Genomic DNA, 21,589 nt, shown 5'->3' on the forward strand with positions numbered 1-21,589 from the left:
ATGAGGTGGATAAATGGGAACATGAAGGTATGCATCTTTTATGTCCAGAGATACCATAAAATCCCCCCCTTCCAGGCTGGCGATGACCGCTCTTAGCGATTCCATCTTGAACTTGAACCTTTTCAAGTATAGGTTCAGGGATTTTAAATTTAAAATGGGTCTGACCGAACTGTCCGGTTTCGGGACTACAAACAGGGTTGAGTAATATCCCCTCCCTTGTTGAAGCAGGGGAACCTTGACCACCACCTGTTGAAGATACAATTTGTGAATTGCATTTAACACTATCTCCCTTTCTGGGGGAGAGGCTGGTAGGGCCGATTTGAAAAACCGGCGAGGAGGCACCTCTTCGAATTCCAGCTTGTAACCCTGGGAAACAATTTCTATTGCCCAGGGATCCACCTGTGAGTGAACCCAGATGTGGCTGAAAACCCGAAGACGTGCCCCCACTGGGGTGGACTGCTGTAGCGGAAACCCAGCGTCATGCGGTGGATTTTGTAGAGGCCGGGGAGGACTTCTGTTCCTGGGAACTAGCTGTGTTGTGCAGCTTTTTTCCTCTGCCCTTACTAGTGAGATTATTATACATAGATTTTGTAATCATTTTATTTATTGCCTGGTGTTATCTGGTACCACTACTGCTGACATTTATTCTTTACAAAAAATTCAGACATTTTAAAATATTTAATGTATAAAGGGGGGTACTCACGGGAGAGATGTGTGCTGAGCGATCTTAACACAGACCGCTCAGCACACATCTCTCACCCCGCTCAGCACAGCGCGATGTGCTGAGCGAGGGGGAAAGCCGACGGGGGGCCGCTCACTTCACAAAACGGTGAAGTGAGCGACCCGCTAGATTGTGCCTGCATGCAGGCTCAATCTAGCATCGGCGATAGCGATGCGAGGGGCCGCGCATCGCTATCGCTGGAGGGCATACACACGGCAGATCCGCGCTTAAAATCTAAGCAATCTAGCAAGATTGCTTAGATTTTAAGCACGGATCTCTCCGTGTGTACCCCCCTTTACTGTAGTAGTTTATCCAATTCTAGGATTTCATTGTTATAACAAACTTACAAGAGATGGTATGAATACTATCCAAACGAATACATTTGTTGTTTGTCTGTCTGTTGTATAGAACTGTTGTATGTCTTTCAAGGGACTTATATTTAATATTTTAAAGAATTAATAAACGTTATGTTTTAAACATATACATTTTTCTAGTCTACAAAATCTTTTTCTTAACCCTCCGTCAGGCACACCTCTGGGACTCCCGGGTTCGGGTGCAGTGCGCCTGGCAGGCGCCTGTTAGAAAATCGTCATTATCACCTAATTAACGCAATTCTAAAGGGAGGTACACACGGAGAGATGAGTGCTTAAATTCTAAGCAATCTGACTAGATTGCTTAGAAGTTAAGCACGGATCTCTCTGTGTGTATCCCCTACAGCGATAGCGATGCGCAGTCCCGCGCATCGCTATCTCCCGTGCTAGATTGGCCTGCATGCAGTCACAATCTAGCAGGTCGCTCATTTCACCGCTGGGTGAAATGAGCGGCCCGCCCGCCTTCCCCTCGCTCAGCACACATCGCACTGATAGATCGCTCAGCGCACATATCTGGGGAAATCTTCCTGTCAGTACTGGCCTTAACGCTCTTAAAGTGATCACTGACCTGCATTAGGACGTACAAAGAGAGAAATCGTAGGTTTTACGGGCCATTTCAGCAGAAAATCTGAAGCAACAAAGAGAAAACACGAACATGAGTATAAATTTGGGTGCAGTGTGCCTGAGAGGCCACCCTGGACAAACCTACATATTTCCGCAAAATATCCACAACCTTTGTCATTTTCATTCATAAAATTAGCAAAATAAACAATTAATAGATGAAAATAAAAGAAAAACGAACCTTCAAAAGTCGGAGGAGTTTGGGCGCAGTGTGCCTGAGAGACCCAGGAGGGTCACTACTGCACTCCACGCAGGTGGCGGCAAAACTGACTAGGGGGGTTTGGGACAGGCCCCTGCACCCCCTTGGGGCGGAGAGGGGAGCGAGAACATCTTTTTTGCGCCTGTCAGGCCAGCTGCGCCTGACTGAGGGTTAATGAGTGCGCGACAAAGGTTTTTTTTCTCTTTTGCTTGTGTACATTTTAAAATATTTACCAGGAAATTACTGGAGCTTTCCCACGCTTACCTTGGTGGATGATGCGGTACTGCAGTCAGAGCCTGACCAGTTTGTCATGGGGAAATTAATCTAGGCCCCTACGTAATCCACCAGGCCCTAGGCAAGGGATTAGGTTGCATAATGAATAATCCAGATCAAACTGCTACAATCGCCATCATGGTATCTATCTATCTATCTATCTATCTATCTATCTATCTCCGTATATATCTATTTGAGTATTTTTTTATATATATATATATAATATATATATATATATATATATATATATATATAATATATATATATATATATATATAATATATATAAATAAATAAATATATATATATATATATATATACTTTTTTTTTCATTGGTCAACTTTTAAAGCATGAAGAATAAGATGCCTAATTAAAAATATCTATCTATCCATATATATATTGATAAAGCTAAATATTTATCGTATATAAAACACTTTAAGAGGTCTAAGAACACTGTACGCTATCTACGTAAGAAGTACCGTAAGGGTACGCAAGTTGTGTAGCGATCGCTCAACCGTAGTCGAGACGCTCAAGCGTCACGTTCGCTTACGGCCCAGTGATCACAGGCAGGCACGCTATTGGCTGCCGACTAACGTAATGATTCGCTATAGCGTAGCGTACGCTCGGGAACACGAGGAGATCACCAGCGGTGCAGACGCTTACAACGTTAAACCTTTATATCTATACCTTTAACGATGAGATACACAGTATACCTTAGTGTGGAGACAGAGTGTAAGTGCAACCTGGTGTAACCTGATTAACTACAAAGCTGCTTGAGCGTCACCGACGCTCAGAGAATACTTAACCCTTATAAAGAATACACAGATACCTGGGCTTAGGGTCCAAAACCTATTATATGTATTATAACTATTATACTTGCAAAAGGAATCACAGTACAAATGATACACTACAATATAACATAAACCAACTAACCAGATAAACTACACAGGAAATACAATACAATACAATTAAAGGAAAATACGAGAGAGATAGAGAGAGAGAGAGAGACAGAGAGAGAGAGAGATGGCTCACAGTAAGACAATATGATTACGGAGAAAACTTACGCACAAGGGGAACGATCGCATGCGCCTCGATATCCAGCTCCCGATTATCAGCAATGAGAACCGTTGAAGAGAGAGAACTGGATACGGTCGGCCTGCCTATTTATGCCCCACACACAATACAATTCAATGGTCCCTACAATCTCATTGTTCATTGGACATAGGAATTCGGCTTCGTATTATAACAAAAGGTCATAGGTTGATTCATACAGGTGGGCTGTGACTATTTCCAACTGCTCAGGTGGGAGGGAAACTGGGTTTCCCGCCGCATGGGTAATAAAGTGCAAATAAAGTAAATGTTCATAAACTTCTTATGTCCATAACTATTCGCACGAGCGATTGATCTGCTTCAAACCAACACCGGAATATTTCTAATTAAATATTCTTCCGATGGATACTAAACACCACTGTATTACTCCTGTCTGACCCTTCGTATCAAACAAAGAGGGATTCCTCTGTTCATAAACATTCTATATTAACCAAACTTTCAGAATCTATCAAAGGGACCATGATCTTCAAAATACATTATTAGTGAAAATATGTAATGATTGAGTCGCACGCTACGATCGCATACACTCTACCGTAAATACGCATACCATGCGCCTGCGGGTGCCCGCGACTGTGAGTATGCGCACGTACGGGAGAGCGTACGCATGCGCAGCACGGACCTGTGTGAGGTGCAAATATGGTAGTGTGCATAGAGATATTTTTCTGACTTTGACAGTCCACCCTTTGGCAGTCAATAATAACTGCCACCTTCTAAAACATTTCAAAAGGAGAAAAATATATGTCAGGGGTTAATTCATTTCCATGTTTGGGTAAGGGAGGAGAGAGGAGTAGGTGGGAAGAGGGTATGACCTAGTGAGATAGCAGAAGCATGTGTGTATGAGTCCAAGTTTGGGGGGTCATGTATCATCGTGCCGTACGTGTTGTAAATCAAGCTTCGAGGTATTGCGAAGTATACATTTGAATTCCTTCTTATCCCGTGGTACGGGTCTGTGGATGGGCTGTCAAACTTTACCGAGCTCTTTTCGGATTTTGAACAAAATGGGGAGCACATTTTAGTTGATGATACATGAATGGGGGAATATGTGATTGCTGATATCTGTGCCTGTATTCCCTATACTATGTGTGTCATTACCTGAGGGTTGTAGAAATGAAGAAAAGACATAATTACGGTAAATGCGGTGGTATTCTATGTCAGGTTAATGTACATCTGTCGGTTGAAGTTTTGTTCGGTATCAGTTGAAAGTCGTCTTCTTTGCGCTGTGTTGCCCAATTAGGTGTGAGCAAAAAGCTTTGTCAATGCCATTAGATTTACAAAAAAATGTTGGGCTAGCGTAAGTTTAAGAATTCTAGGGAAACTGGGGATCCATGGCAAAGTTCATCAAATGTCCATATCTCAAGTGGTCAAAACTTCTTCTTTGGTCTATCCGTTGTCTGTATAGCGTCTCATCAACTTCCTCGTCCAAGTGGGTCTTTTTATCTTGGAGAAAAACCAGAAAAACAGGTGAAAGAAACGGACCGTAGAAATCGCATTTTCATCACATCATTGTTTCTATCATTGGGTCATAAATCAAATCCAGGTTAATTACAGTTTCCTCACTCCTCAAACTCATTACCTTAGTACGACGATTGCACCTCATTAAAGCCTGACCGCATCTAAATATCAAACCGATCGTTATGATAACACCTAAGATACATAGGAGAAACTTCCCAACATCCATTATGACTCCTTGAGCCCAGTCTCCCAAACCGGAGAACCAATTTCGCGGGTTCAACCATGACACCCAACCAGTCAGCTCATTACCTACAGCAGCAAGAGTGAGATTGTGTTTTCGGCGAAATTCCCACTTCAATTGGAGAATATCGTCCATCTTTTGGTCTATGACCTCGACCGGATCCTCGGTGCTATTCGTGATATACGTGCAACACTTCACGCCGTACTGTGTTGCTAATGTAACACAATATCCGCCTGTCACTGCTGTGAGGTAATTAAGAACCATTCTATGCTGCACCAGTTCTGTTTTATAAGCTTGAAGTTCCCTTCCAGTATATCTAAACGTGTCATCATACATTTCAGTGATATTATCTAACAAATTTGCGAGCGCCGCCGCCGATATGTATTTATAATTTAGCACTCCTCTAGCGGTGCGGGTGAAATCTAACGCGATTAAGAATTGAATCCCGGTGGATTCACTTATCAGATCAGAGGCCGGATGCTCTGTCTTCTCTATCAGGTGCCTTTTAACAACGTGCTCGTAGTGGGTGTGAGTATAAGGAGCTTGGGCACCACGATGTATGTCTTTCATTTTATCATGTGTTACAGTCATCACTTCAGGCAATACTTTTCCAATATAACACAATCCTTCAGAGTTTGGGGCAAGCCACTTGTACGCCTTTCTCCCGCATATGAAATATGCATCATCGGGGAGAACATATGGGACGGAGAAGGACATAACCATATTACACACCTTCCAGGTGAAATCTCCTAACCCTAATTCTTCCATCTGCTTAATACACGTATCAGGTTGTACGATATGTGCACAGTATCCTGGTGATACTTCTCCAACTCTCGTAATCCTATTTCCTAAGGTGTACCTATACCGGAAAGATTTTCCTCTACTGGCTATGTGGCGTACAAGCTCTGTATCTGTAGGCATTCTATCTGCTCTATGCGAAAAGGTCATGGTGTGGTTACTCCATGACACTTCCCAATTTCCCGGCTTTCTGGGATTGGAGATGTTGAAACATAATAGGGACCTATCCACATGGTATTGGTGGAGCTTCAAACTAGGAGGGCTGGAGATGTTAAACCTCCTGTCCACCGGTCTCCCACCATTTAACTCAAGTACCTCCCCTATCGTTAAAGGAAATGGTACTAGCCCTGATTTGCTATGACCTTGAGGTACTTGAGAGCATACCCAACAATCTGTTTTGTTTAACACATTACCCACTAAGGAGTGATAGTCACTCAATGGATGCCGGTCCATATGGATATTAAAACTGGATTGGCATTTCTTAATGCACCCATCTTCAATGACATTGTTACAGAGCCTACAGATACAGTTTTCCTCAGCTAACAATCCGTCACAATTCCTTCTATGGTCAATGCTATCGGATCGTTTTCTGATACTCGCCTTTGCTTGTTGGTTAGGTTGATCTTGGAAAACTACGCCTCCATCTTTATCATCAGAACCCATTCCAGAACCTCTATCGACCTCCATGGTATTCTCGCCGGAACAGACTGCTCTGGTCAACATCATGGTCAACAGGAAAATCCGGATCACAGTCTCTTGGGGCAAGTCCATCTTATAGAAGGAAACGGAGAAGAATGAGAAGGAGGAAAAAGAAATTTGAGGGAGAGGGGATGGGAAGTGGAGGAAAATAATAAAAGGGAGTGGGGAGTCGACAACAGCTCTCGGTCTTCAAGGCTCAGGTGCCGCCTCAGTCCTCCTGGAACAGACACTCCAGTGATACAACCTCTACCGTCTGTTCCTTATCACGGGACCTCTCTGGATCAGCAACCTTCTTGCAGTGGGATGAATGGACCCAAGTCTCTCTCTCAGCAACCTTTAATGCTGTAGTGCTAGTCAATAAGACCTGGTATGGTCCTTCCCATCTGTCAATAAGGCAACCTGAGCGTAGAAAATTCCGTATCATTACATAATCCCCAGGTTCAATGTCATGACAATTACTATCAGGTAAATCAGGAATCACCAACTTCAGATTATCATTTTGATTCCTTAACTGTTTACTCATGTTAATCAAGTACTTTACAGTTACTTCATTGTTACATTTCAAATCATCCTGAGGGTTAATCATAACATGCGGTTGTCGACCAAACAAGATTTCAAAGGGAGACAGATTAAGAGGGGACCTGGGAGTGGTTCTGATACTATACAATACAATGGGTAAAGCTTCTGGCCATGTCAATCCTGTCTCTGCCATCACTTTACTCAATTTATTTTTAATAGTGCTGTTCACTCTTTCGACCTTCGCACTCGCCTGTGGACGGTACGGAGTGTGCAGCTTGCTATCAATTCCCATCAACTTACACATTCCTTGAAAGACATCACCTGTAAAATGAGTACCCCTATCACTTTCGATTATTCTAGGGATACCATATCTACATACAAATTCCTGCACAATTTTCTTAGCAGTAAACATAGCGGTATTTGTAGCCGCAGGAAATGCTTCGACCCAATTTGAGAAAACATCTATACAAACAAGTACATATTTCAAATTCCGACAAGGGGGTAATTGTATAAAGTCAATTTGTATTACCTGGAAAGGGCCGCCGGCAGGTGGGATATGGGATGGTTCTGTAGGTATTACCTTTCCAATATTCTTTCTCAAACAGGTAAGGCATGACATTGCTCTTTTACTCGCATGAGAGGAGAATCCTGGGGCGCACCAATAGGCTCTTACCAATTTGCACATCCCCTCCTTGCCTAGATGAGTCAGCCCGTGAGCTGCTTCAGCCAGACATGGAAGATATGCTCTGGGGGCCACTGGTTTACCATGTCCATCCGTCCAGAGTCCTGAGGACTCCTGGCCACATCCCTTTGCCTTCCAGACTGCCTTTTCCTGTGTGGAACACAAATTTTGCATTTCACACAACTTCTGTGTGTTAATGGTATTAAATACCATCAATTGTGTGGTGTCTGTCTGTATGGGGGTAGCAGCTGCTAACTTAGCAGCTTCGTCCGCTCGGCTGTTACCAAGTGATACCGGGTCTTGGCTATATGTGTGTGCTTTACATTTGATAACAGCCACTCTGTCGGGTTCCTGTATCGCTGTTAGAAGCCTTTTTATGTGAGCTGCATGCGCTACCGGTGTACCAGCGGCCGTCATGAAATTTCTGAGACGCCATAGGGCTCCGAAATCATGGACTACTCCGAATGCATATCTAGAATCGGTGTAGATATTGGCTGACTTACCCTTAGCCAATTCACATGCTCTGGTTAGGGCGACCAGTTCAGCAACCTGGGCTGAGTGAGGTGGGCCTAGTGGTTCCGCTTCTATGGTGTCTTGGTCATCTACGACTGCGTATCCGGTACACAAGTCTCCCGAGTCTGACTGTCTATGGCAACTACCGTCCGTGTAGAACGTGAGTTCTGCATCTTTCAGTGGGTTGTCACTGATGTCAGGCCTTGCGGTAAAATTTTGGGTCAAATATTCCATACAATCATGTGTATCTTCCTTTGTATTAAATCCTCCTTCCCCATCACTCTCACCTTCCACCCTTTGTGCCTGACCAGGCACACCTGGGAGATACATTGCAGGATTTAATGCACTGCATCTCCTTATGGTGATGTTTACGGGGGCCATTAGTGCCAATTCCCATCTTGTAAACCTCGCTGATGAGACGTGTCTGGTTTGGGCAGAATTCAATAAGGCTGATACTGCATGTGGCGTATGGATTGTGAGGTTGTGGCCTAGCACGACATCTTCGCTTTTTGTCACTAGCAATGCTATCGCAGCAACGCTTCGCAAGCATGTGGGGAGGGATCGCGCTACCGTGTCTAGCTGAGCGCTGTAGTATGCAACTGGCCTGCTGGCATCACCGTGTTTTTGGGTTAGTACACCTGCCGCGCAACCAGCACTTTCTGTTCCGTATAGTTCAAAGGGTTTCCCATAGTCTGGCATACCTAGTGCTGGTGCCTGCGTTAGGCACTGTTTGAGTCTCTCAAATGCTGTTTCGGACTCGTCTGTATGCGAAATCCTATCAGGTTTGTTTGAGGAGACCATTTCCTGCAAAGGTAACGCCAAAATGGAAAACCCTGGGATCCAATTACGGCAATACCCACACATTCCTAAAAACGTTCTGATCTGTTGCTGGGTTTGTGGCAGAGTCATGTCTCTAATTGCTTGGATTCTATCAGCGGTCAGGTGTCTCAGTCCTTGTGTTAGACAGTGTCCCAAATATTTTACCTTAGTTTGGCATAATTGTAACTTGTCTTTGGACACCTTGTGTCCGGTGTCTGAAAGATGAAACAGGAGCTGTTTCGTATCCTTCAGAGATGCTTCCAGTGAATCTGAACACAGTAATAAATCGTCCACATACTGTATCAATACTGATCCACTGTCTGGTTGGAAAGACTGTAAACAATCATGCAAAGCCTGAGAAAATATACTTGGACTATCTATGAAACCTTGGGGTAATCGAGTCCACGTGTATTGGACTCCTCTGTATGTGAATGCAAACAAATATTGGCTGTCAGGGTGCAGAGGTACCGAAAAGAAAGCGGAGCAGAGGTCAATAACAGTGAAAAATTTGGCAGTGGGAGGGATTTGCATTAGGATGACAGCTGGATTTGGCACTACGGGGAACTGACTCTCAACTATTTTGTTAATCCCCCTTAGATCCTGCACTAGTCTGTAACCCCTCCCCCCACTCTTTTTCACAGGGAAGATGGGACTATTAGCAGTGCTGGACGTTCTTACCAGAATGCCCTGTTGTAGCAAGCGCTCTATTACTGGGTAAACTCCTAACTCCACCTCTGGCTTCAGAGGGTACTGTGGGATTTTTGGAGCTATTCTACCATCTTTTACTTGTACAACTACTGGAGCTACGTTTGCCATTAATCCAGTGTCTTGTCCGTCTTTTGTCCAAAGTGACTCTGGTATCTGAGATGTCATCTCTTCTATTTGGGATGGATTCCTATTTGTCATAATGGTATGTGACATTAATTTTGATGGGGAGTCTAACATGTCTCGCACTTCCTGAGCGTGTTTCTCAGGTATGTCCAAGAATACACCTTCAGGAGTACAATAAATGACGCACCCCATTTTACACAGTAAGTCTCTTCCCAGGAGATTGGTTGGTGCCGATGCAGCCAGCAAAAAGGAATGCTTGGTATGCAAAGGCCCTATTGTAATCTCGGCTGGTTTGCTAACAGGGTAGTGCTGGACTACTCCTGTTACTCCCATGGCTGGAATTGTCCTACCAGTGGTTCTCATGCCCACTGTCGAATTTATCACTGACTTGGCCGCCCCTGTGTCTACAAGAAAGTTTAAAGTTTTACCAGCTACATTAATTGCGATCTCGGGTTCACTTCCAATGTTGGCAATTAATTTTACTGGCTGCAGATTACAGGTATGGCCACACCCCTATTGGGTATGGTGACCTCCCTGAATCCCGCTGGCAGCAACTACTTGTGAGGGAGATAGTTGGGAACTACCAGAGGCATGCCAGTCTCTGTTTGGGGGATATCTTTTTGTTTCCCCTGTATGTGGCTCATAACTCCGTTTCTGCGGACCTTGCTCCCAATGTCGTGTGTCGTGTCGTTGTCTAGGGGGTTGGTATGAGTTTCGTGGATTCTTTACTCTACAATCTCGTGCCATGTGTCCCTGTTTGTGACAAGAATAACAAGTAACCATACTTGACTTACCCACAGGATTTGGTGATACAAACAAAGGCTGCCTTGTGGTCAGAGCCTGTATACTTACTGACATTAATTTGTCACCTTGTTGTTCCCTGTGTCTGGTGATGTTTCTATCGTGATCAATAGCAGCCTCTCTCAAAGTAGCCACAGACAGACCTCGCCAACATGGTTGTGTGGTCTGTACCCTAGTCTTCAATGACTCTTTTAAACCATCCATCAGTACCGATACTGCTACTTCCCGATGGTTTGTGTCTGTTTTAATGTCCTCTATGCCTGTGTATTTTGCCATTTCTAATAATGCTCTGTGAAAATACTCTGCAGCTGTCTCTGACTCCTTCTGTTTAATGGAGAATATCTTATTCCATTTAGCTACTGCTGGGAAATACTCTTTTAGCTGCAAGTTTATTCTTTTCACATTATCTTGGTTGTACACATCTGTAAGAGGTACATCATGATCTAGTCCGCAATCAGCTAAAAATTGAGTCGCGTCGACATTTGAGGGTAAACATGCTCTCAGCAATATCTGCCAGTCTTTATTGTTGGGCTCTGCAGTGTTACCTAAGTCTCTGATGTATTTTTGACTGGCAACTAAGTCTTTTCTAGGGTCAGGAAATTCAGACACTATGGTCCTTAATTCCATTCGGGAAAATGGAGTGTACATGGCAATGTTCCTAATGGGAGTGGCTCCTGATGCGTCTGTTTTCCCATTTGGCACTGCTATTACTCTAACAGGTGTAATTCTAACAACCTCATTCTGTGTAGATTCTACAGGCTGTGGTGAAATAGTTTCAGCATAATGCATGGTGCCGTACTTACCAGTTGATACGACCTCACCTATCCCTCCGCTAGGGGCCTTTACTAATCTCGTGGGTGGAGCTGTGCCTACTGTGGTCTCTGCTATGGTGGCTGCTAGAGAGAGCGCTGAAATCGTTGCCGATTCGTCCTCTTGATCACACTCCTGAGGAAAGTTCAAAACAGGGTACAACTTGCACGGGTTAATACTTGCATGGGTTAATGGGTTAACATTATCATTAACATTTACACAGTTACTAAGTGATTTTGTGTTACACCTTAGTGCGTCTTTCTCCGCAATCAACTTCTCTCCTGATATATATGGTGGCGGTGGGGCCGTGGCAATCAGTTTTCTGTTAGAGCCAGATCCCGCCGCCTGAGCCAAACCTCTCTGTATCTCACCTTCCTGTTGCCACAACTGTAAATAATCATAATGCTGGATTAGCTCTTTTTCTGGCCATCCTCAATTCAAACATAATGATATAAAATTAAACAACAAAATACAGATATATGAGAAAGAGATCATAGATGGTAAGAATAGAAAATTCAATAGAGACATAGAAGACTACAGTTTAAACAAAGTTCGCAATTACAACAAACAACGCTACATGACCAATAGGGGTAGATCTAGGAGTATTTCGAATCGGAGATCCAAGAGAACTAACAGTTTTCATAACAGATCAGCCAACAGATATCAGAAACAAAATTCAGACAGGGAATTCAACTCCCCTCATGTACATAAACAGATTGATGGACATCATCTTACACAAGCAGTCACGTCTACCGATGCAGCAGTGAGACCTAAAGGGGCATCATATCACAACTCCCCCACCAAACCTGGGTTTACAGGCACTTATGCTAACAATTTTTTAGAGAAGGATCAGAGGGTCCACAAATACAGACCAATAGACCACATGTCCAATCGATACGAAGTCCTAAGACACGAATCACCAAAGAGGGCCAGAGAAGAAAACACAGAGGATGCAGAGGAGGCCGTAGGTTACAAAGAAAAAAAGAGAGATTTGAGAACATAAGCACTGACAACATTTATAATTTATCCTCTGCTACTATTGGAGACTCAGAAATACGTCTTTTAGCCAAAGGTCTAAAATTTGCGCCTTCCAAACCCCCCTCTTTTTTCACCCTGTTCATTGAACTAAACACTTACATTCGCACATTAACACGAAAGAGATATTTTGCTACCAAAAGATTAGCACAACGTAAAATAGATGGATTCCCTATTGTACTGGATGATCATGATAGGACCAGTATAGAGACATTAGAATCCCTCCTCTGGGAAAATCCTCCTTCTGATTCCACTGTTCCCATTTATAGTTTAGACCATAAGAATGAACGTCTCTCTAAATTCAAGAACAAATCACAATTTTTTCCTTTGCATTATAGAAGCCCACCCATAGAAATTTTTTATAAGAAAACTTTGGATGATCTGAATACTCTCTGTCAGAGGGAACATAGGAGATTTAAATTTAGACAAAATCTCACGGTCCAAGAGAGACTTGCTTTACAAAAACTGGTCAATGACCCCTCCCTTGTTATCAAGCCGGCTGACAAGGGAGGGGCCATTGTCATACAAAACACAGATGATTATCTATTGGAGGCTTCCAGACAACTTAATGACAGTAATACATACACCAAATTACTCAATAACCCCTCTCAGAATTTTCACAGATCTTTGACCATTTTAGTCAAGGAAGCACTGGATAAAGATATTATCACTAAAGAGGAATATAGGTTCCTCATTCCATCACATCCCATCACCCCCACATATTATCATTTACCTAAAATCCACAAATCTCTCACTGCACCCCCTGGTCGTCCCATTATTTCTGGTGTTGGGTCCCTCACTTCTAATTTGTCACAATTTGTTGATTTCTTTTTACAGCCACTTGCATCGTCATTACGTTCACATATAAAGGACACAACTATGTTTCTCAATGCCATTTCTAAGATCAAATGGCAAAGCTCTTTTTTCTTTGTGACCTGTGATGTACAGGCACTATACTCCAATATTCCACATCAGAAGGGTTTATCCGTTATAGCAGATCACCTTTCAAAGAGCAATTATGTAGAACCTGAGTTACAAAAATTTCTAGTGGACTCCATTTTTTTCATCTTGTCACACAATTTTTTTGTGTTTGACAGGAAGTATTATTTACAAACACTTGGGACGGCCATGGGGACGAGGTTCGCGCCGAGCTTCGCTAACTTATACATGGGTGCCTTTGAGGACTGCCATGTGTGGGGGCGGAGCTTTGGCGCGGACCTCGTCTACTATGGCCGTTACATAGATGACATGTTTTTTGTTTTTGATGGTGATATCTCTCTTTCTTCTGAGTTGATCACACAATTAAATTCGAATGATTTTAATTTATGTTTTACTGGTGAGTCTAGTAATACATCCATCTCTTTCCTTGATATCTCACTCAATATAGTGGATGGTAGAATTACTACCAAAACTTTTCGTAAAGAGGTTGACACTCTGAATTTTTTACATTACAAAAGTTCCCACCACAAACCATGGTTAAACAATATTCCATTTGGACAATTAAGACGTATTAAACGTAATTGCAGCAGTTTAACAGATTATCATTCACAAGCAGATGAGTTATCAACTGCATTTAAGAACCGAGGATATCCTGAATCCCTGATTAAATCAGCCAGAGATAGGGCAGACTCTATAGACAGGAAGGATTTATTGGTACATAAAGCACATCACTGCAAGTTTGATTCAGATCAACCACACTTTTTAACACAATTTAATAGCTCTTCATACAAGGTCAAGAATATCATTAATAATAATTATACTATACTTTTGACAGATCAGATTTTAAAAACAGAGTTGAAAGATAAACCGTCTGTTATTTTCAAAAAGTCTAACAATCTACAACATCTTCTTGCACCTAGTCTTTTTATAGACAAAAGAAAAACAGAGGCGAATATCAACTCCTCTAATATGGCTCAATGGCTCCCCAAAATTGTAGGATGTTTCAGATGTGGAGCCAAGCAATGTATCACCTGCTCATATATTTTAAACAATGTTAAAGTTTTCAATACTCCTAACTCCCTTAAGGTAGAGATCCGCTCACATATCAATTGTAACAGTTCTTTTGTGATATATCTATTGAGCTGCAATTGTGGTCTTATCTATGTGGGTAGGACGACACGAAAATTAAGAACTAGGTTTCTTGAACACAGACGCAATATTCAAAAAGGTTTTGTGTTCCATAGCGTCTCTAGACATTTCTCAGACAAACACCAAAAAAATCCAGTAGATATAAAATTAATTGGTATTGAGACAATACCACCGACAGCACGCGAAGGAGATAGATATAGAAAGTTATGCCTGAGGGAGAACTACTGGATCCACAAGTTGAGGACCCTAATGCCGGAGGGCCTTAATGAATGCATTGAATTCGACCTAGGATGAGAAAAGTCAATATTTATTAATCAAAAAAATCATGCTATAGATGTTTCGGGTACCCAGTTTCTTTCTGCTTTAAACCCTTTACACAATCTCTATTAATGAAGGTTATAGATGGGTACTATATTTTGATATTTTCTCTAAGTTTTTTTGTGAAATTTTAAGATTACCCATAATGAATAGTCTTCTTGCAGCTATGGTGTGTTGTAGTGAGGTCAGTGGCACGTCGGGTTGAGACACTATTTGGTGCCTCAGTTGGACGTGGGATACGAACTCATGGCAGTCACCAGTGCGCAGTCAATAGAGAATAAATTTATTTTATTCCTCACGTTTATACACGAGCGACATAAGGACTCATGACGTTATGAGTTAACAAGAATATAGGTTACTCATGACCTTCATCCTGACGTTTGTTTTACTTTGACCACTTTTTGTGTCTCTCTTTCTTCTTTTTTCCTATATTTATTTTATTTTAGCTATGGAGATAATATTAAATATCAAGTTCTACATGTACTTCCGAGTGTCTGTCAGCTTACAAATACAGGTCTGAATCTCTTCCACACACAGCAGGGCCAGTGGCACACTGAGTTAGATCACTGAATAGCATCCCTCCACAGACCCCAGTTCGAATCCATGATGGTCAGATAGATACAGTTTAATCATTTATTCATTTATTCTTTATTTTTTTATTTATTTTTTTATTTATTTTTACTCTTGATTTATTATTATTATTTTTGAAACTATGTTTCATCGTCTGCTTTATTTTATTCTATCCTATTCTATTAGATAATATATGTCCTCTGCTCAGAACTATAGTAGATTGTCAACATCAAATAAGTAAACTATGTTTAAATGTCATCACAGGTGACGGCTAATTAGCTCCTGCTTCTCATTGTAGTAATTGTCCATTAGAAAACCTTCTGCACAACATTGCAATCCCTATGCAGAGGTTTAATCTGTGGATTTATATTGTTTCTGTTCACGGGTCAATTCTGCCATATGCTTCGATTGTTTTCTATAACAATGTGTTTTTTAAACTGTGTTATTTTGAGAGCGAACGTGTATGTAATGTGTTTCATAGGGCAGTTGCCTTAATTGTTAATCACTGACATCTGCATGTCATCAGCAGCTCAGGCTTTAAATACTGGTAAATGTGGAGGCAGGATCATACCTTTGAAAAAGTCACGTGATCGTGACGAAACGCGTCAGGACTCCGCCTCCAAACTAGCACACCTGGTCCAAGGTGTTACACTGCCGTGCAAACCCTCCTTGGTCTCCAATTTCAGCCTATTACCGGCTCGTCACCGTACAGGCTGCCGTCCATCTCACCACTGCAACTGGTGAGCATTACCGGACTTTGCTTCCATCCAGCCGCAAGCTTATACCATCTCCTCACCGCGACGAGTGACTACTGACAGGCTGTCTACTAGATATCGTCCCTCCGCTGTGCAACAATTTGGGCAAAGCAGGATTGTTTTGGCCGGGGACGCTCGGCCGAAATTTATACCAGCCCAATCGGAGAGGTACTATACACACACATCACCATCTGCCGGGTGACATATACGAGGTAACCATTTCTCTGGGACTGCACCGCATTGAGTTTCTTTTTTCTGAACTTTATATTGGACCTTTATTGCCATATACCATATACCAGTTATCACTACTCCATATACCTTTGAGACAGATACAGGTGTGCTTTTATTTTAAGTTTGTTTTATTAACCACATGTCATTTTTAATAAATTTAATACCTTTATAGTACACGTTTGCTCTTTTTGTACTTAACTACTGACACACAGCGCAGCCTCTCTTGTTGTTTCATAATGCTGGATTCGTCTCTTTGTTGATTTTATGAGACATATCCTCCTCCTTAAATTTTGTAACACTTCTGAGCTGAAGCTCCCTACTCTTGGGAATTTCTCCCCGTCATGTACAGTCATTCTCTCCCATTCATCACATAAAGTTTCTGTGTGACTTCCATATTTCTCACACATTATATACCTGGCCGACCCAATTGGTCGGACCACTGAATCAACCCGAACCGAGGTTGATCGCCCCCTACCTGAACAAGTGGCCCCCATAGTTCGAAAGTGTTGCTTTATTTAGCCAACCCTTACGAAAAACCAAATGTCAACAATAGGCTGACGGTGGCGGTTTACCGAGTACCCCACTCACTCGCCCACGCCGACCAATACGACCTGATCACACCGATATGGTGCTGGCGTACTCGACCTAGGGCCCCTGCGACCTGAACCTCTATTTACTGGAACCTGCGAGGGTTATCCGAAGAACACTTACTCTTTCCAGTAACTATTGGTTGCTGGATAGTTCCTGAGTGAGCAGCGAACTTCCCTTAAAAAAAAAAAATTACACAAATCACGTTAGAGTGTACAAATAGCGTTTGTGACCCCTTTACTCTAATGGTATTAGGTCAGATTACTAACTACTGCACACACTTACGTGCGGTCCAGTCGTTCAGTACACAAACAACTAAGCTTATGTACGGAAAGACCAATGGAATCGAAACTTACGACTGCGAATTCCTTCAGCCAGAGCTTATATGGCCTATATGGGTGTTGCACCAACCCTTTTCGGTGTTGTGCCTGTGAACTGTATAGCGGACTTCCTTGTCGGCTGTACCTGGACCTCCTGGTCTGTTATGACCTCCTGGTCTTGTTACAGTATGACCTCCTGGTCTTGTTACAGTATGACCTCCTGGTCTGCTATACTCTAATGCTCAAAATTGTATATTTAACCAGAGATGCCTCCCTAGCCACCGTGCACGTCACTTACACGCATGTACCTCACGAGTACTCGACTTTTCTTGTGGTTCAACCTTTAAAAATTGTAAAAACACTCACTCATCACATGTACACTTTTGTTTCTATTTCTATTTCTGCGCAGAAATTTTTCTTCAGATCAGGTGTGTTACCAATTAGGAGCAGGATCTGTTAATTAAAATTTCGGACACCCAAAAATAGACTTGCGTTATTTCTCGCCTCGCGTTATTTATCGCTTTGCGTTAAAAATCAACTTATCGTGACTTGAGCTACGTGGGCGTAACCGGACGCTCCGTTGCGTAACGTACGCTGCGTGCGTCGGCCTTTGGATTGCGTACGCAAGTCTTTGTTAGAGACACGTATACGCAAAGCAAAGATCCACCGTAACACAATTTATACTTTTATCAATGTAGAGGATCCTTGATCATCTACCACACAACACACTGACTTCGCCTTATCTCCCAGGCAAAACTGTGTGTTTTGTCTATCTTTTAACTATATTACCTTTACTCTTAAACTATGAAATAACGGCAAATCTTTTTTTTAGCACTTCTATCAACTATAAAACTGGCAGACAGGAGAGTGATATACGAAAATGAAAAAGAAAAGGAAATGCAGATATATATGTGTGCGTGCGTGTGTACGCAAGACAGAAAAATAAACAGTTTTAAAAGTCACTAGCGTTTTGTTCTTACCTCCGGTTCCCGGATTCCTTCAGCACTCTTTACCTAAGCGAAGCAGACGCTTATCCTGTCAGCACTACGAGGGATACAACCTCCCGCCCTTTGCTGAGGGATAATGTCTGCTGATCTACCTAGTGCAGATATGTGAAGGACGGGCAAGCCGCCAATTGATAAAGCTAAATATTTATCGTATATAAAACACTTTAAGAGGTCTAAGAACACTGTACGCTATCTACGTAAGAAGTACCGTAAGGGTACGCAAGTTGTGTAGCGATCGCTCAACCGTAGTCGAGACGCTCAAGCGTCACGTTCGCTTACGGCCCAGTGATCACAGGCAGGCACGCTATTGGCTGCCGACTAACGTAATGATTCGCTATAGCGTAGCGTACGCTCGGGAACACGAGGAGATCACCAGCGGTGCAGACGCTTACAACGTTAAACCTTTATATCTATACCTTTAACGATGAGATACACAGTATACCTTAGTGTGGAGACAGAGTGTAAGTGCAACCTGGTGTAACCTGATTAACTACAAAGCTGCTTGAGCGTCACCGACGCTCAGAGAATACTTAACCCTTATAAAGAATACACAGATACCTGGGCTTAGGGTCCAAAACCTATTATATGTATTATAACTATTATACTTGCAAAAGGAATCACAGTACAAATGATACACTACAATATAACATAAACCAACTAACCAGATAAACTACACAGGAAATACAATACAATACAATTAAAGGAAAATACGAGAGAGATAGAGAGAGAGAGAGAGACAGAGAGAGAGAGAGATGGCTCACAGTAAGACAATATGATTACGGAGAAAACTTACGCACAAGGGGAACGATCGCATGCGCCTCGATATCCAGCTCCCGATTATCAGCAATGAGAACCGTTGAAGAGAGAGAACTGGATACGGTCGGCCTGCCTATTTATGCCCCACACACAATACAATTCAATGGTCCCTACAATCTCATTGTTCATTGGACATAGGAATTCGGCTTCGTATTATAACAAAAGGTCATAGGTTGATTCATACAGGTGGGCTGTGACTATTTCCAACTGCTCAGGTGGGAGGGAAACTGGGTTTCCCGCCGCATGGGTAATAAAGTGCAAATAAAGTAAATGTTCATAAACTTCTTATGTCCATAACTATTCGCACGAGCGATTGATCTGCTTCAAACCAACACCGGAATATTTCTAATTAAATATTCTTCCGATGGATACTAAACACTACTGTATTACTCCTGTCTGACCCTTCGTATCAAACAAAGAGGGATTCCTCTGTTCATAAACATTCTATATTAACCAAACTTTCAGAATCTATCAAAGGGACCATGATCTTCAAAATACATTATTAGTGAAAATATGTAATGATTGAGTCGCACGCTACGATCGCATACACTCTACCGTAAATACGCATACCATGCGCCTGCGGGTGCCCGCGACTGTGAGTATGCGCACGTACGGGAGAGCGTACGCATGCGCAGCACGGACCTGTGTGAGGTGCAAATATGGTAGTGTGCATAGAGATATTTTTCTGACTTTGACAATATAGTAAAAATCACAAAGCTATTTAGAATAAATGTACTGTGACAGAATCTTAATAACAAGAAGATTGTATACGTTTTTCTTCTGGTCTTATTATTTCTCCACGGTCCCTAACCGGCCGTGTCCCCTTTAGTTTTTCTCTCTCTCCCTCTTCAACTTTTTCCTTCCTCACAGCAACGTCAAGTTCAACGGCGCCCATTGGACGCTGCCCCAGCGAGCATCCCCGCTGTCACGGGGCACTTTACATGGCCAATCAGCGCGCGGCGCCTACTTAACATGCACGAATTCGCCCAATCGCCGGCGCAGGGGGCGTGGCCCCGCGCGCTGTTGCTAGGCTTCGGCATCTCAATCGTTACCATCCTTCCTCGGCAAGTTGATTGGGATCTGTCAACATTCTCTCGGACTCTCCTCCCTTCACACTTCCGCCCCTACTTCTGACGTAGGGCGCCGTGATTGGTTGCGGGCGAGGCGAGGACCCCGCCTCCACGGCAGTGCCGCTCAGCCATTGGACGTCAGGCCCGTCCCTCACTCCTATGTCAATCGGAGCTGTGGATGCAGTTTATATGGACTAAGAAGTCCCCAAAGCGTCTGAACTCCTTGTAGTTCGTCCCAGTTCGCCTTGTTTTCATTTTCCTCTGCAGCCGGGGGCGAAGGGAACATCTTTTATTTTTTAACTAGTGCAAATATCTAGTTTTACATTATATATATATTATATATACATATATTTATATACTCAAGTATGGAGTTGAATTCTCTGTTAATCCTTCTGGAGGCAGCTGAATATTTGGAGAGAAGAGACCGAGGTACTTGTCACTGACATGGGGGTGCTGATGTGGTGGTGGTGGTGGGGTGGATTATGGGCTTCTGTCCTGCCTGCTACATGGGTTGGGGAGGGGGTCTGCTCTAGTGACACTGCAAAGTCACCATTCACTCACTGTCTGTATTATTTTCCATGTCTTATTTCTGTGTGTGGCTTTATCTTTCTTTTTCTGTGTGTGTGTGTGTGTGTGTGTGTATATATATATATATATATATATATATGTGTGTATATATATATATATATATATATATATATATACTACATGTAGGTCATGCACAGGCATATACACACCATTGGAGCATACAGCACTCTGTTTACATCTGTGGAAGCCTTTCTATAGGACACATGCCAATTAAATTCCCTGTCCCCGCCTGTGCTGCACCGCTTTACAGAGGATCTAGTCTCTCCCATGGATCTACAATGATCTGAGATCCTGCATTATTGCACTGGGTCATATGTGTGCGCACACAGCGAGACTGACATGGCAGTGTGTGCAGACACACCAAAGATAACATACAGCAGCCAGCTCCTACAGTACATGAGATGTGGCCTGATGAGGTCTGTAAACAGGCAGAGTGCATGGAACAGTCCACAGTAGCTTTTGTTGCACATATACTGTGTATACACACACACACACACACACACATATATATATATATATATATATTTTGCAGGATACTGCTTGCTCACATGTGTGCATGTAAACACAGCCGCAGGGCACGTCCAGCATGTGCACAATTGTGCAGGAGCTGCGCTATACCATGCACGTGTGGGTGTGTGTGTCAGCTCCTGGGTCCGTGCTGTGTGTCAGATGACAGTGCTTGTTGCACTCAGCTGTCAGTCACTAGTGGGGAGATCCCGCCTGTCTGTCACTTTGTGTGGAGCT

The 21,589-nt window shown here is 42.8% G+C and overlaps 1 protein-coding gene and 1 long non-coding RNA gene across 3 annotated transcripts in view; one reads left to right on the top strand and one right to left on the bottom strand.

Annotated features, from left to right (window-relative positions):
- Positions 1 to 1,429: 1,429 nt before the first annotated feature.
- LOC134928699 (uncharacterized) lies at positions 1,430 to 20,311 on the bottom strand. The gene is made up of 3 exons (XR_010177977.1): positions 19,959 to 20,311; positions 2,177 to 2,263; positions 1,430 to 1,720 (listed from the first exon to the last, which is right to left on the bottom strand). It is a non-coding gene; the product is annotated as an uncharacterized LOC134928699 (long non-coding RNA).
- A 293-nt stretch (positions 20,312 to 20,604) lies between these two features.
- The window catches only part of MXD4 (MAX dimerization protein 4), a 132,157-nt gene continuing 131,172 nt past the window's right edge, over positions 20,605 to 21,589 (top strand). Inside the window, exon 1 of one of the 2 annotated variants that reach the window (XM_063924699.1) lies at positions 20,605 to 20,686. In XM_063924699.1, the coding sequence (XP_063780769.1) occupies positions 20,623 to 20,686 (64 nt within the window). In that variant the 5' untranslated portion in view covers positions 20,605 to 20,622. The remainder of the gene's footprint in view (positions 20,687 to 21,589) is intronic. The other variant, XM_063924710.1, reaches the window with a different exon arrangement.

The sequence above is a fragment of the Pseudophryne corroboree genome, chromosome 1 (genome assembly GCF_028390025.1).
Source record: "Pseudophryne corroboree isolate aPseCor3 chromosome 1, aPseCor3.hap2, whole genome shotgun sequence".
In the NCBI taxonomy this organism is placed as follows: domain Eukaryota; kingdom Metazoa; phylum Chordata; class Amphibia; order Anura; family Myobatrachidae; genus Pseudophryne; species Pseudophryne corroboree.